At 35.6% G+C, this 14,879-nt stretch overlaps 1 protein-coding gene across 1 annotated transcript; it reads right to left on the reverse strand.

Annotated features, from left to right (window-relative positions):
• Positions 1 to 2,172: 2,172 nt before the first annotated feature.
• On the reverse strand, positions 2,173 to 2,955 carry LOC139842397 (uncharacterized). Its single transcript, XM_071832541.1, has one exon. It carries the CDS (start codon positions 2,953 to 2,955, stop codon positions 2,173 to 2,175), a length of 783 nt encoding a protein of 260 aa, XP_071688642.1.
• Between the last annotated feature and the right edge of the window lie 11,924 nt (positions 2,956 to 14,879).

Below are 14,879 nucleotides of genomic sequence, written 5' to 3' on the forward strand. Positions count from 1 at the left end.
ACTGCCTATTCATGAGCCAGCATTCCATAATCTCGGCAGAGTAACTGACGAAATCATAGCATTCACTTGTTTTAACCTTATCTGAATTATAAATTTTATCGTATTTTACTTTACTTTATCAAAAATTAGGTAACAAACCAACACTCCTGCACCTTAGAATTATCTTAAGCTTTAAATATAGGTTCGATTCTACTAATATCTTAAAAATATGACCCTAGGTCATACTTCCCTTACTCAAAATAAGGAGTAGTAAGATTTAGGCCCCGCTAAATATAAATTTAAAACTATTGCGGCCCCTGCTGGTAGTTGATTCTGACGTCTTGTGGCCTAACGACACCGCATAAACAAAACCGTCCATTTCGGCCATATCAGACACCTTACTTTTTGAACTGTTTTACGTGTTGGACACAAGTACTTGAACAATATGCAACACATGAGTTTCTGTATTTATGTTTTTACATACAAATCCCTCATTAATATCATTAATTACTGGGTTCACTGTATATGGTAAGCCTGATTATTGTGGATAGATCTATTGGGTTTAACAAGCCATATCCATTGACGGGAATAACAAAGTGTCAAGGGTACAATGTTTAGCTTCGATGTTAAACACTTATAGCATACTCTTTGATATTGATATATCACTTTTGGAGCTGAAATCTTGTGATCCGTAAACTCTTAACATTGTTATATTAAACCTATGATCACACTCAACCATTGTGTTGACATTTTTAAACATATTTTGTCTCAGGTAAATAGATGTTGTTTGATCAAGATGTTCCGATTACTTGGCTATGTGGAGTCCACATCTATCTGCATTTATTTTCATTTACTTTAAAACTTATCGTACTTGTTTATTTTAATTGGGTTGTAATTACTTTGAAACTATTTATTTTTCCGCTGTAACAAAAATGACTTTTTAAAACATCTCATTTAGAGGTTGTTCTCATTTAATGCAATTCGTGGGTTGCAAACTGTTATGTTCCTGAAATCTACTTTTGGGGGCGTTACACAAAGTATCAAAATGAAATTATATGGTAGCTACTCCACTAATCATTCATATCGGTGCAAACGTTTCGTATGACAGTAGGATAAACGTCCACCAATAAACAAACAAACAAAATGTGTTACTCATAGGCATATTTTAAGAAATTGTTTTAACTAATTTAAAATGATAAATTTCTAAATACTCTTCAAGTGATTAAAGGAATGTAAAATATGTTTTTAAAAAATTAATAAAACGAACTTAAAAATTTTTACGTTTGAACCATAGTTAAATATTTTTAAATATGTCATGTCATTTTATTTTAAAAATTACGTGTCTTCTCAACTATTTGGTCTAACTTTTGCAACTAGTCATTTACATACTTTTTTTTATCTCTTTAGTATAAATACAACTTATAAGTAACTTAACGAGAGATGTAAAACCACATAGAATGAGGGACACTCGATACGAATCACCGTAACACTCGCCACACTCACACACGTTCTTTACCGGGTTGTTTCTGGACATTTTCGAGGCTGTTTTTGGGCTGTTTTTGAGACTGATTTTGCCGACGTTCGGGACTATTTCGTGACAGTTCAGCGGCTGATTTCAGGGCTATTTTGGTTGAAGGTTTGGAGACACTGATTCAAATTTCTTTTGTTATTAAAACCTTCAAAGGAAGAGAGAGTAGCAAATTCTTGAGTTCTGAATAATTTTTTTTTTTTTTTTTTTTGAAAAGCCAAGAATATTTATTCTATGAAATATATACAGCAAGATACATATATACGTTCCATAGGCCTAGGAGTACTCACCTGAAGCCCATGAAACACTCGAGCAGATTAGCACCTATTCTCTAGACATCCTATTACATATTTAAAACCCATCCTATTACATATTTAAAACACAACTCGACTGCTATATTCTAAAAAAGAGCGACTACAACCTCGAACCATTCAAGTACATAGTCAGCCCACCCCAGCCTGATGAGACACAATTCCACATGAATACGACTGTGTGAGCCATTGAAGCCAATCAAACTTATGTTTAGAAGATCTCTTGGTAATCCACTCATAACTTTTGCATTGGATTTCACTTATGATTGTTGGAATAGTCGATGATTCTTTGCCGAAGACCTTATGGTTGCGATTTCTCCAAATCAAATATCCACTAACCCATTTAACTGCTTGTCAAATAATACCGTTCCCATGTGAAGAAGAATATGGACGCTCATCTTTGAATATTTCAGCAATAGATAGGGTCGAAACATTCCCCAGATTCCACCACTGAAATACACGAGCCCATACCTCCATCGCAAACCTACAAAACACAAGGGCGTGTTCTGCCGTCTCTAAGTCATCGTCACACACTGGACACCTCACCGAGTCAAGATCTATACATTTTTTGTCGAGCTCCACCCGGGTCGGTATCCTTTTTTTGAGTGCTCTCCAAGCAAAGATTTCAATTTTCTTTGGAAGTAATTTGTTTCTAACCGTTTCCTGCCCCTGATAAGAATTGTGTAGAAGCTTTTCATCTAGCAATGAGGCCATAGTGTAACTCTTGAAGATTTCGTTGTTGTCCAATTGCCAAACCCATCGATCATTGTCACCTGAATGAAATCTCATTGAGTCGAGGCTCGTTTGTAGCTGCCCCACATCATTAAGAGTTCTCCCATTTGGCATCCGGGACCACTGCCATGTAAATGTTAAACCTGAGGCATCCTTGTGTATTCTATCACTAACACATATCGCTTTTGAAGATTCAAGTTGATATAACCTTGGAAATTTGTCCTTGAAACGTTGATCACCGAACCAAAGATCATCCCAAAATAGAGTGTCCCTACCATTCCCAATTTCTCTCACAAAAGATTGGTTAAAGTTTATACCAAGTTTAGCAAAATCTAACCCCACCCGAATAATGTAAGACCAAATGGAACTTGAATTTGGATTAGAAGACCCCCCCCCCCCCCCCATAAATGCTTTTGACAATGTTAACCCAATAAGCATTATTTTCAACCCGAAAGCGCCACCACCATTTGCTAACTAATGCCAAGTTCTTGGATTTTAATGAGCCAATGTTTAAACCCCCTCCCCATATGGTATGAGAATATCATCCCATTTAACCCATGCCAATTTATTATTTTCGCCCGACCCGCCCCAAAAAAACTTACGTCTCATACTTTCAAGGAGGTTGACAACACACGAAGGAGCCCGAAAAAGTGAGAAGAAGTACAACGGTATGCTTGAGAGGACCGATTTAATAAGGACCAACCTACCACCGAATGACAATGCCCTAGACTTCCACCCCGCGAATCTTTTTTAGAATTTTTCAATCACCGGTTTCCAATCACATGACCTATTTATTTTAAGCCCCACCGGAAGACCCAAGTATGTAATATGAAGATCACCATCTTTACATCCTAACCGTGAAGCAAGTGCCCCTGTTTCCATTGAACTTACACCAATGCCATATAAAACGCTTTTCGAAGTGTTGACCTTTAAACCCGAGGACCGTTCAAAACATTCGAGCAACTTCAACACATTACGTTCATTCCTTAATCCCCATTCACCAATAAAAATTGTGTCATCTGCATATTGTAAGTGGGATAAAAGAACGTTGTTCGCGCCTATTTTTACATCTTTTATAAGTCCATTGAGGCATGCTGCTTTTGTCAGATAGTTAAGCCCTTCACCGGCAATTAGGAATAAAAATGGAGAAAGTGGGTCACCTTGTCTTATACCCCTTTCTAAAGAAAATTCTCTTTTTGGTGACCCATTAACAGGTATCGATACCGAAGCTGATTTGAGACACGTTTCAATCCACCTTCTCCACTTCGCGCCAAACCCCATCAATCTCATTACATCAAGTAAGTATTGCCAATTAACGCTATCAAATGCTTTCTCGAAGTCTACTTTTAACATGAAACTCTTCATTTTTTTTTGTTCAAGAACTCGACCGCCTCGTTTAAGACAAGTACCCCGTCAAGTATTGACCTCCCTTTAATGAATGCACTCTGTTCCGCTCCGATAATCTTAGGAATGATTTCTTTTATGCGGTTGGCCAATATTTTTGATACTATCTTATAATATGCCCCTATTAAGCTCACGGGTCTGTAGTCACCAAGCACATTCGGATCCTTTCTTTTCGGGATAAGTGTTACAAAGGAGGCATTACATCCGTTGGATATTTTCCCTTTTTTCCCAAAACCACATTAATGCTTTCATGAGATCATCCTTTAACAAGGACCAATACCTTTTAAAAAATTTAAAGTTAAAACCATCCGGTCCTGGGGCTTTTGACCTGCCACAGTTTTTATTGCGTTTAATACTTCACTTTCCGTAAAAGGATATTCAAGTTTATTTGCAACTTCAACAGTTAGTGTGTTCGAGAAGTTGCTGTGGAAACATGGTCTATTCAAATTAGGTTATGTGAACAGCCCTTTGTAAAAACGAAACACCTCTTCCTTAATTATATCAAGATCTTCCTGCCAAACCCCATTTAACGTGAGGCCTCTAATGTTATTTTTTGATTCACGTCTCTTAATCACTGAATGAAAAAACTTAGTGTTTTCGTCGCCCTCAATCGCCCACTTTATTCTCGCTTTTTGTTTAAGCATTTTTCCTTTATTTGCATCCTTCTCAATCCACCGACTTCTCGCATCTAACCACTTGAGTCTGTCGTTTTCACTCAAATCCTCCTCTTCAGCTCCTTTTTCACATCCTTTAACCTCCTGCTTTAAAGAGTCTAATTCTGCGTCTAACGATCATAAGGATTGGTTACTTAGATTTTTTAACGCATATTTCACACTTTTAAGTTTCCTTAAGAAAACCACATCAGGTCTCTTGTTATCCACTGGTGTCATCTACAATTCCTCAACCATCGACTGAGCCCTCGGTAGATCGAACCATGTATCAAATATTCTAATAGGTTTTGGCCCGAAATCCACCTCTTTATCCCGAAGAAGAATGGGGCAATGGTCCGATAGTTTTCGGTCCAAAGCCACTGTTGAAAGATCACCCCACATTTGTGCAAATTTCTCCGAAACAAGAAAACGATCTAGTTTGCTAAATTTACACCCATCGTCGCTTATCCTAGTAAATTTCTTCCCAACTAACGGTATATCCATTAGCCTTGCATTGTCAATAAAGTTGTTGAAGAGTGTGGCTCGCCGCTCATGAAATTGACTATTTTTTCTCTCTTCAATATTTCTTACTTCGTTAAAATCCCCACAAAATACCCACGCAATATCCCCATATACCATTAGATCTTCTAGACTTTCCCACATAGCACATTTCTTATTGTCATCGTGAGGTCCATAGACATTGACAATTATGGATTCACATTCCTTACCTTTCCAGTGTCCTTTAATAGCTAAGAAATAATCTCTTTCCACAGCCTTATTGACTACAAAAGAACTAGTATTCCAGATAAGTAACATACCCCCAGATTTGACCCTAGCTTCCTTCTGAACGTATCTGAAATCCCCCGAACCCCATAGCACTCGACCCAATTATCCCCTACCATACCGCATTTAGTTTCCTGAACCGCGATTATATCAGTCCTTGATTCTGAACAAATCTTCCTAAACCAATCCTCTTTCCCCTCTTTTTTAAAACCTCGAATGTTAACTGACACAATCTTCATAATTAAATATTTACGACGAAATAGGACTTACAGTGGTTCTAAGGGGCAGAACTGCCCCACCTGAGACCCAATGGTTCACCAAATTGTTGCAATTGGATGCTACCATCTAATTCTGACCATGCCCTCTCTTCTAGTGACCCTCATTTTCTTGATATCATTTTCTTTGAGGCTATTGATTTTCCTTTTTGACTCATGCTCAAACTTAAATTACGCTTTTCAACTCTTCCTTTATGAACGTGCAGCCTTCGTGCAAGTGCTTTGGCATATCTAATTCGAGATGACGCCTTCCAACCCCCAATTTTTGACCATAATTGTTCGCCTGATAAACCTTTTTTTGACCTCGATACATAATTGTTGTTAACCGAGTTAACACTGTTCTTAGCGCCAGAATCTTGACCTCTTTGTATGTGCGATGCGAGTGAATCATGGTCATCCACAAAAAAAATCTTTCCCTAACACCTCATCGAGATCATTGTTCATCCGGTTTTGAAATGTGTCCTGCACTTTCTCTTCTAAGTCCTCAATCTCTGTATCTTCACTTTCTGGTAGTCCATTAGAATTTTGTTTATTAATACATTCTTCTGGATCATGTTCTGTTGGGCCCAGGTCCTCATCCACATTTGCCCTCCCACTTTGTGCATTTGGATCATGTTTTGTTCGGCCCAAGTCGACAAACACACTTGCCTTATTTTTCACATCTCCATTAGGCCCAATGTCTTCAACTGGATCTGACGGCCCAATGTCTTCAACTGGATCCTCCTTACTTTCCTTACTTATGGGCCTATTCTCTTTTAAACCAATATTGGTTTCTGTCATGTCTTCAACCCTAGTATTCATATTGTCAGATGAGCCGTTTGAATTACTACATGCTTTTTTACTGTCTAATTTTTTATTGGAAGAAACATCATTATAATTACGGAAAAAAGACTCTTCTGTTTCCAAGGATTTTAATCGGATTATGTCAGCAATCTTTTCGTCTTCCAATATTAGATCATTAACGTCGTTCCCATCGTCGGAATCTTCATCATCTTCATCGGAATTATCTTCTGAGTTCCAAGCGCTAGTGATTTCATCCTCAAGATCAATTTCAACGATGTCACTGACTTCTTCGATTATTTTTGCATAGAAGATACTACCCCCAGCCTTGACCATTACCATTTCATTAATAAGTTCATAACCCATTAATTTAATGAGCACTCTTCTAATTTTGAGGTTTTGATTTCCTTCGAGTTTACAGTTGCAAAGATCAATTACCAGTCCCCACCATCCAGCGATCTTTCTAAAGTTGTTTTCTATCCAATACCTAACTGGGACACCTATTACATTCAACCAAGACAACCTTCCGGCTGACGGCCGGTTAACATCCCATCTTCTCAGATTGTTAATCCAACGTTTGATATTATGCTTCTCGTTAGATAGTATGCTATTCACCACTAACATTATCTCCAATCCCCCCATGTATTTGATTTCCACACAGTTCAACCCTTCCTCATCACACAATTCTTTAATCTGAACCAAGTGCTCGATCTTAGAAACATCCCCTACAATTGCTGTCTTTAAGATACTGTTGGTCTCCTCCTGAGCATCAAGTATGACAAGTCTCTCTTTTTTCCCTCCTGATGTAGCATTCTTGTATCCATCCTCTTCATTCACCGAGTAAGTTGGATTTCTTGTGGTGTTAGCGTTCAGATCGTCCTTCTTTACCCACTTTTGATTTTTGTCTTTATCTACCACTTCATTGAATCTTCGTCCATCACGATAAGCATCCCTGATAACCTGATTAACCTTTGGATTCTGCGTGTTTACAGTTTTCTGTGGTGGTCTCCTTGCTGCCACATCTTCTTTTTCATGAGGCCTTTCATATGATTTAAAAACCCGCAGAAATTCTCCATCAATTTGAATGCTGTTTAGGTTAATCAGGAAAACATCGATGTTGTTAATGCCTTCAAATCGAACAAAACCAAACCGTTGGCCATTCCTTAATCGCTTCCTCGCCATGTACACATCATTTAGCTTGCCATGACTTTTAAATAGCTTCCAAAAATCCACCACACTCCATGATTCCGGAAAGATGAAGAAAAGGAAAGAAGTAATTTGATTTTTGGTGATCCTAGTAAGCCGATCTGTCAAGTCCCCACCGTTGTACCTCTCTCGATCTCCTCTCGAACCCATGAATGTGTCTTCGAACCCCTTTCTCTCTCTAGTGAAAACTCTCTCTATCTCTCTCTCTCTCTCTCTTAGTTAGGATTGTTTTGAATAATAATTAAATCGAAGAATTACTTTACAAAAATTTTAATCAACCTGATATCGATAATAAATTTATCTATGTCGACAAGTAAATCTATTAAAAGCAACAACAATTACAAACCATTAATAATGATTTCTTTTATCGTAGTTATTAAACCAGATGGAATATCTATCTAAAAGAATGTGGAATTAACGCTATATTTTTTTTTTTTGAAAAGCAAGATTAACATTACCATCACAAATAGAGTACAGGATATTGATATTGGCAACAAAAGAGCACCAAAACCAATCTGGAACATACAAGCTCAGATAGAAAAATACATACACGAAAAAATGGGTTGCAAAGGAAGCAACCCCAACACGATTTACAGACTTTTATATTAATTTAAAATACACGCTAGGATCGCTTAGCCACGATAACCAATCGAATCGTGTGACGACCCGAAAATTTCTGACCAAATTTAAACTTTATCTTTAAATGATTTAATGTTTTCGACAAGATAAGCAAAGTCTGTAATGTTGAGTCTCAAAGTTTTAGAACTATATTCATGTAATCAATTATTCTTTGACTGTTCTCGAAGATTCACGAATAATATATATATAACTTAATGTGCACATATATATATATATATATATATATATATATATATATATATATATATATATATATATATATATATATATATATATATATATATATATATATATATATATATATATATATATATGATTTCAAGTTATTTAGTAAACGATAGTAACATTCGATTATTGATTCGATTGATATTTAGATAAGTTAACTAAAACGTTTAAGATGAACCAGTAAAACACTAATTTGCTACAGTATTTTCGAATTGCTACAGTACCCGAAAAGCTACAGTGTTTTTGAAAATCACTATTTGCTACAATAACTTTGCTGCAGTAAAATACTATTTCAAAATGAAAATGTATATATGTATATGTATATACTACGAGACGATGATTTATAGAAGCAAATAACCAAAACACTTAATTGATTAAAGCTACACTTCGAGTGACATAGTTTATCAATGATTAAGTTTAATTTTTGATAAAGGTACACGTCGCGTAACGAAAAGTATTAGTTTTCTAAGCGTACAAAAATGCATTCGAGAAACTGAAACCAGGACATAAGTCGAGTGACAACGTACGAGTCAATGTACCAAAAATTACAAATCAACTATGCACGTGAATTTAATATAATACATAATTAATTATATAAATTAAATATATTATATTTATATTATAAAAACATGTCGACAAACTAGAAGTTAAAACGATGAGTGCAGGACAGCTAGTCCATGCGATCGCATGGGAAGCACCCTACAAAGCCATGTGATCGCATGGCAGTCAGGGTCACAAAACTTCTATAAAGCTCGATCAGTTTTTCGGACGAATTCACTCAACAATCTATCTCTCAATCTCTCTGTCTCTTTAATATATTTATATTTATATTATTATTATTATTATTATTATTATTATTATTATTATCATTATTATTAATCCTAATATTATTAGTAGTATTGGTATTAATATTATTAGTATTATACATAAAATACTACGACGAAGTCATGTGCGTGTCACTTTCAAAATGGGTTTTCAAGCGGGATAGAGCTAAGGAAACTATGGATTATAATTATGGAGGTTATGGGTAATGTTCGCGGGTATTATTTGCAAGTCAAACCTAGTATTTATCATCTCTGTTGCGTCTACGTACTTTCCTGCAATATTGAATCACAATATTGATACGTGAGCATTCATATCTTATCTTTTATATATTAATTGTGTATCTATGGCTAGTGCTCGAGTATATATGTTTATGCATGCTTTTATGCTAAATTTCGTCATTAAACAGTTTATGATGAATCACGAATTAAATACATATATTACTGATAAAAGGTTTATGATATGCATGTTTTTGGAAAGCTGGCGAAAAATCAATAACTTTTCATTTAGAAATCGCGTAATTTCGATGAACGCATTTAAAGATATGGTCAACTGAATTATGATTAACATTAATTAAAATTGCTTTTGCATCTGCAATTGATATTTAAACAACTTGTTTATAAGATTGATAAATTAAATTTTCAAATATTACTAATCGAGTAAGTGAATTTTTATATAAGGCACGTCTCGTCTTGTTGAGCAATTGTCAAAACTGATTGTTTTATCATATTTTAAAGCCTTATAAAAACTATAGTTTAATTTTAAAAGAATTGGGAAACTATGTGAAATGTTAAAATGTTTCGATTGACATGATCATTCAACTATAGTATTGAGTCAAATTGACTTTTTGAAATGACTTTTGATAACTTTTGTATGTCGATCTCGAGCATTAGGATTGTGATACACTATGACCTGACCTAGCTTGATAGACATTTATTGACCAACATATGTTCTCTAGGTTGAGATCTACGGTTATTTGGTATTCCGAGTTTCGGTCACATTTCGGTGAACGACTTTATGTGCTGCTAAGGTGAGTTTCATTTGCTCCCTTTTTAAATGCTTTTGCAATATATATTTTTGGGCTGAGAATACATGCACTTTATTTTAAACACAATGGATACAAGTACATACTAAATTCTACAATGAGTTTGAACCGAAAATCCCTTAGCTTTGGTAACTAGTAACTGCCAGTTATAAGAATTGGTGGGCGCGAGTAGTAGTATATGGATCCATAGGACTTGATATCCCCGTCCGAGCTAGAGCGCTAGCCTTTTAATGGACGTATGCTATTTGAGAAGCGTACACGTTGGTTTGCGTGTATTATTAAGATGATTATACAAAGGGTACAAATTATATATACGTTAAGTTTAGTTACCAGGGTGCTCAATCTTGTAGAATATTTTGATAAACGTTTCTGGATGAAACAACTGAAATCTTGTGATCCACCTTTATGTACAGATTATGCAAAACATTAAAACTATGAACTCACCATCCTTTGTGTTGACACTTGTTAGCATGTTTATTCTCAGGTTCCCTAGAAGTCTTCCAAACTGTTTGCTTATATGTTAGACAAGCTATGTGCATGGAGTCTTACATGACATATTTTTCAAGAAAACGTTGCATTCACCAAATCATCACCATGTATCTTATTTTGACTGCATTGTCAACGGAAGTACTATTGTAAACTATTATTTACGGTGATTGTCTATATGTAGAAATCATCAGATGTCGAAAACCTTTGATTTAAATATTCATTTATGGTGTGCCTTTTCAAAAGAATGCAATGTTTACAAAACGTATCATATAGAGGTCAAATACCTCGCAATGAAATCGATGAATGACGTGTTCGTCCATGTGGATTTGGAGCGATCGTCACAAATCGCCTTCCTCTCAATCTTTTAGATATCCATTCATATGATTTCACTTGAATTTCATTCAATGCAACCGGAGTAGACCATTTCTTTCCACGAAATACCATGTTGTTCCTATTTTTCCAAATTACGTACGCACATACCCACTCAACGGCTTGCCAAATTTTTTTACCGAGACTCGACATAGGCGCCGAACAGGATCCACGACATATTTCGCTGCAACTTAAATTGGACATATTACCGAGACCCCACCATGCAAATACCTTATCCCAAACTTCCAAAGCCGCTTTGCAAAAAATCAACGAGTGTTCAACGGACTCCAAATCGTCATCACACATTGGACATCTAACACTATGTAAATCAATCCCCCTATTATCAAGCTCTACCCGAACAGGTAGTCGATTTTGTAAAGCCCGCCACACAAAAACTTCTAGTTTTTTTGGAACCAAATTATTCCTCATAGTTTCACAAGCAATAATAGTACCTGAGTGTAGGTTTTCCTCAATAAAACAAGAGAGTTTTCTAACAGTGAAATTACCATCAGTGGACAGTCTCCACTTCCATGCATCCTTGTTGCTACTATTGAAAGCAAACAGAGTTAAGAGAGTCGATAATGCCTCAAGTTCGCCTTCCGTTCTGCCACCAGGAGACCTCGACCAATCCCAATTAAAACGAACATCTTCACCGCTTGCTATAACCCGATCCGAGATCACAACATCCTTTTTTACTTCCAACCTGTACAACCTCGGGAAAAGATTACGTAATTTATTTCCTCCAATCCAGTTCTCGTCCCAAAAAAATGTGTCAGACCCATCGCCCACAGATTTGACAAACGAACTTCGAAATCCAAGATTTAAGTCTTCATCGAGCTCAATACCTGCCATCACAATGTTACGCCAAATACTTGGTTTTGAAGAGCGAATTGTATCGCTATCCAAATCCAAGGCACCATCCGAACCATAAATGCTTCGAATAATTTTGACCCAAAGTGAATTGGTTTTGGTCTTAAACCTCCACCACCACTTCCCCAATAAAGCAAGATTTTTAGTTTTTAAAAGCCCAATATTTAACCCCCCGAATTGATAAGGTGACACAACCCGATCCCATTTAACCCAAAGAATTTTAGACCCCGAATCCGACCCGCCCCAAAAAAACACACGTCTCGCACTCTCAAGTAATTTTAACACACTAGGCGGGGCACGAAAAAGCGAGAGATAATACAAGGGCAGACTGTTCAGAACCGATTTAATAAGAACCAATCTTCCTCCAAATGACATCGACCGCATTTTCCAAACCGAGAGTCTATCTTTAAATCTATCCACAACCGGTTGCCAACTTTTTAATTTGTTCATCTTTGCACCAATTGGCATGCCAAGATAATTGAAAGGCAGAGATCCCACCCGACAACCCAAACGACTTGCCATATGATTTACCTCCTCGCAACTAACACCAATACCATATAGACAACTTTTATTAAAGCTGACCTTTAGGCCCGATGCTAGCTCAAAACACTTAAGAAGATTTTGAAGACTAATAACATTATGTCTTGACCACTCCCCAATAAAAATGGTATCATCCGCGTATTGGAGGTGGGAAACCAACACTTTATCATTCCCAATTTCAACTCCTTTGAATAACCCCTTCTCGGTGGCCGCTTTTGCCAAAATATTCAACCCTTCCGCGGCAAGTATGAATAAAAAAGGAGATAGCGGATCCCCTTGGCGAATACCTCTAGATAAAGAGAACTCCCTGGTAGGCGACCCGGTTACTAAAATAGAGATTGACGACGTCTTCAAACATGCATGACATAGAAATGGGACGCCGTCTTCAAAAGTTAGTATAGTTTCTAACTATTACAAATACTTTTTTATTACTTTGTTTTAAACTAATGGGAGGTTAAACAAGAATGTATTTATTTAATTGAGGATTTTTTATTTTTATTTTTGAAAAGCAGAATTTTATTAACACAACATTTACATGAGGAGACAATACTCCATACAATCACAGTTCAGAATAACCACACACAAGATTTAATTTAGGATTTGAAATAAATTAAGATATAAAGTAATCAAAATTATAATATTTTTCCCTAACTAAATTGTTGTCACAAATTTAAAGATGCTATCAAGATAGTGGGTGGAATTATAGACCTTTTTAATCGAACACAAAGATATATTCAACTAACATAAAATATTGTAGTTTATAAATCTGAATCTACGATATACTCGTATAAAATCCTTATTATTTATATTTATGAATATGATATAAATGCGTGACATAGAAATGATGAAGGTGATACATTGAATTTTTGCTTATTTGTCGAAAGAAGTATGTCACATAAACTTTGTAATGACTTATTATACCGTAGTTTTAAGGTTTTTCTAAAAAATTTCGAAAATAATATTTCATTTTCGGCGCAGCAACATAGGCCCTTACATACTCGTTTTTAAACAGCGAGCCCACTATAAATAGACATCTGTGGGCCATTGAATTTTCCACCTTATTCCATGGCTCACATTTTGCATCCCAAAAAGCTTTAGATTAAATATACAACCTATAATCTACTTACTTATATATATTTTACATTTGCACGTGTCCTAAACAAATAAACTTTATGCAAAAGGGTAAGTTAAGGGACCAATGTCAATTATGATACCTACCTTATATATATATATATATATATATATATATATATATATATATATATATATATATATATATATATATATATATATATATATATATATATATATATATATATATATAGTGTTTGTATCAATAATTTATCATACCAACGAAGCATTGCTTCAACGGTATCCGGCCGTTGTGATCCCTTTGGTCCCACATATGTAAGTGTTGGAAGAATGACGACTACGCAAGCTCGAATCTGGGTGCTGGCATATTGTGGTGATTTATGAGTGAAGGTGTTTCGCTAGGCTCCAGTGGCATACGGGGTGCGACTGGATGGGTTGACAAAGTCAACACAGGACTTGCATATCCCTGCCGAAACATACGTTTTTTTAGAAGAATCAATAATTTATCATACTTGCAAGTTAACAAAGATTGCTACTTGGACACTACTTGATCGAGACTTATTAGACAGTAATCAATAGCTCGAAGAGTAATTTAAAGTTAACAAAGTTTGAGTTTGATCGATTTTGACCAAGTTTATTCACTAGTTTTGGCCGAGTAATCCTGAGTTTTGACCGTGTAATACACGTTCAAGAGCGTCTGAGAAGGTATGCAAGTGTAGACAATTAATTACACATGGCTCAAAAATTTGAAAGGGTCTAAATTTTCTAAATAACCCATATAATATTCTTTTACCAATGATGAAAAGAAAAAAAATACATTATTTCTCAAAAAATCTTACACAATTAAAAGAAAAGTTAGAAACCAATTTAAAGATTATGAAGACACAAAAGATATATGCAAATCTCGTTTATTGAAGATACATTAAGTTTTAACGCATGTATACACATTTAGTGATCATTTTAATTAAGAGTCATAATGGATTGTCATTAATAATTTAATTTAGTGCTAGATGGATTTTTTTCGAGTTTTGCAACTCTGCCCTGATAAAGTAAAATGAAAGTTATATATACATGATGATAGAAGTTATAAAAATCAACACTAAAATTAAACAATTCAGCCGTCTCCCACCGACCGATCTC

The sequence above is a fragment of the Rutidosis leptorrhynchoides genome, chromosome 4, assembly GCF_046630445.1.
Source record: "Rutidosis leptorrhynchoides isolate AG116_Rl617_1_P2 chromosome 4, CSIRO_AGI_Rlap_v1, whole genome shotgun sequence".
NCBI classification, from domain to species: Eukaryota; Viridiplantae; Streptophyta; class Magnoliopsida; order Asterales; family Asteraceae; genus Rutidosis; species Rutidosis leptorrhynchoides.

What these genes read in the sequence shown, in the direction of transcription:
- LOC139842397 (XM_071832541.1), bottom strand. Translation starts at nt 2,955, where the DNA reads ATGGGGGGGGGGGGGGGGTCTTCTAATCCAAATTCAAGTTCCATTTGG.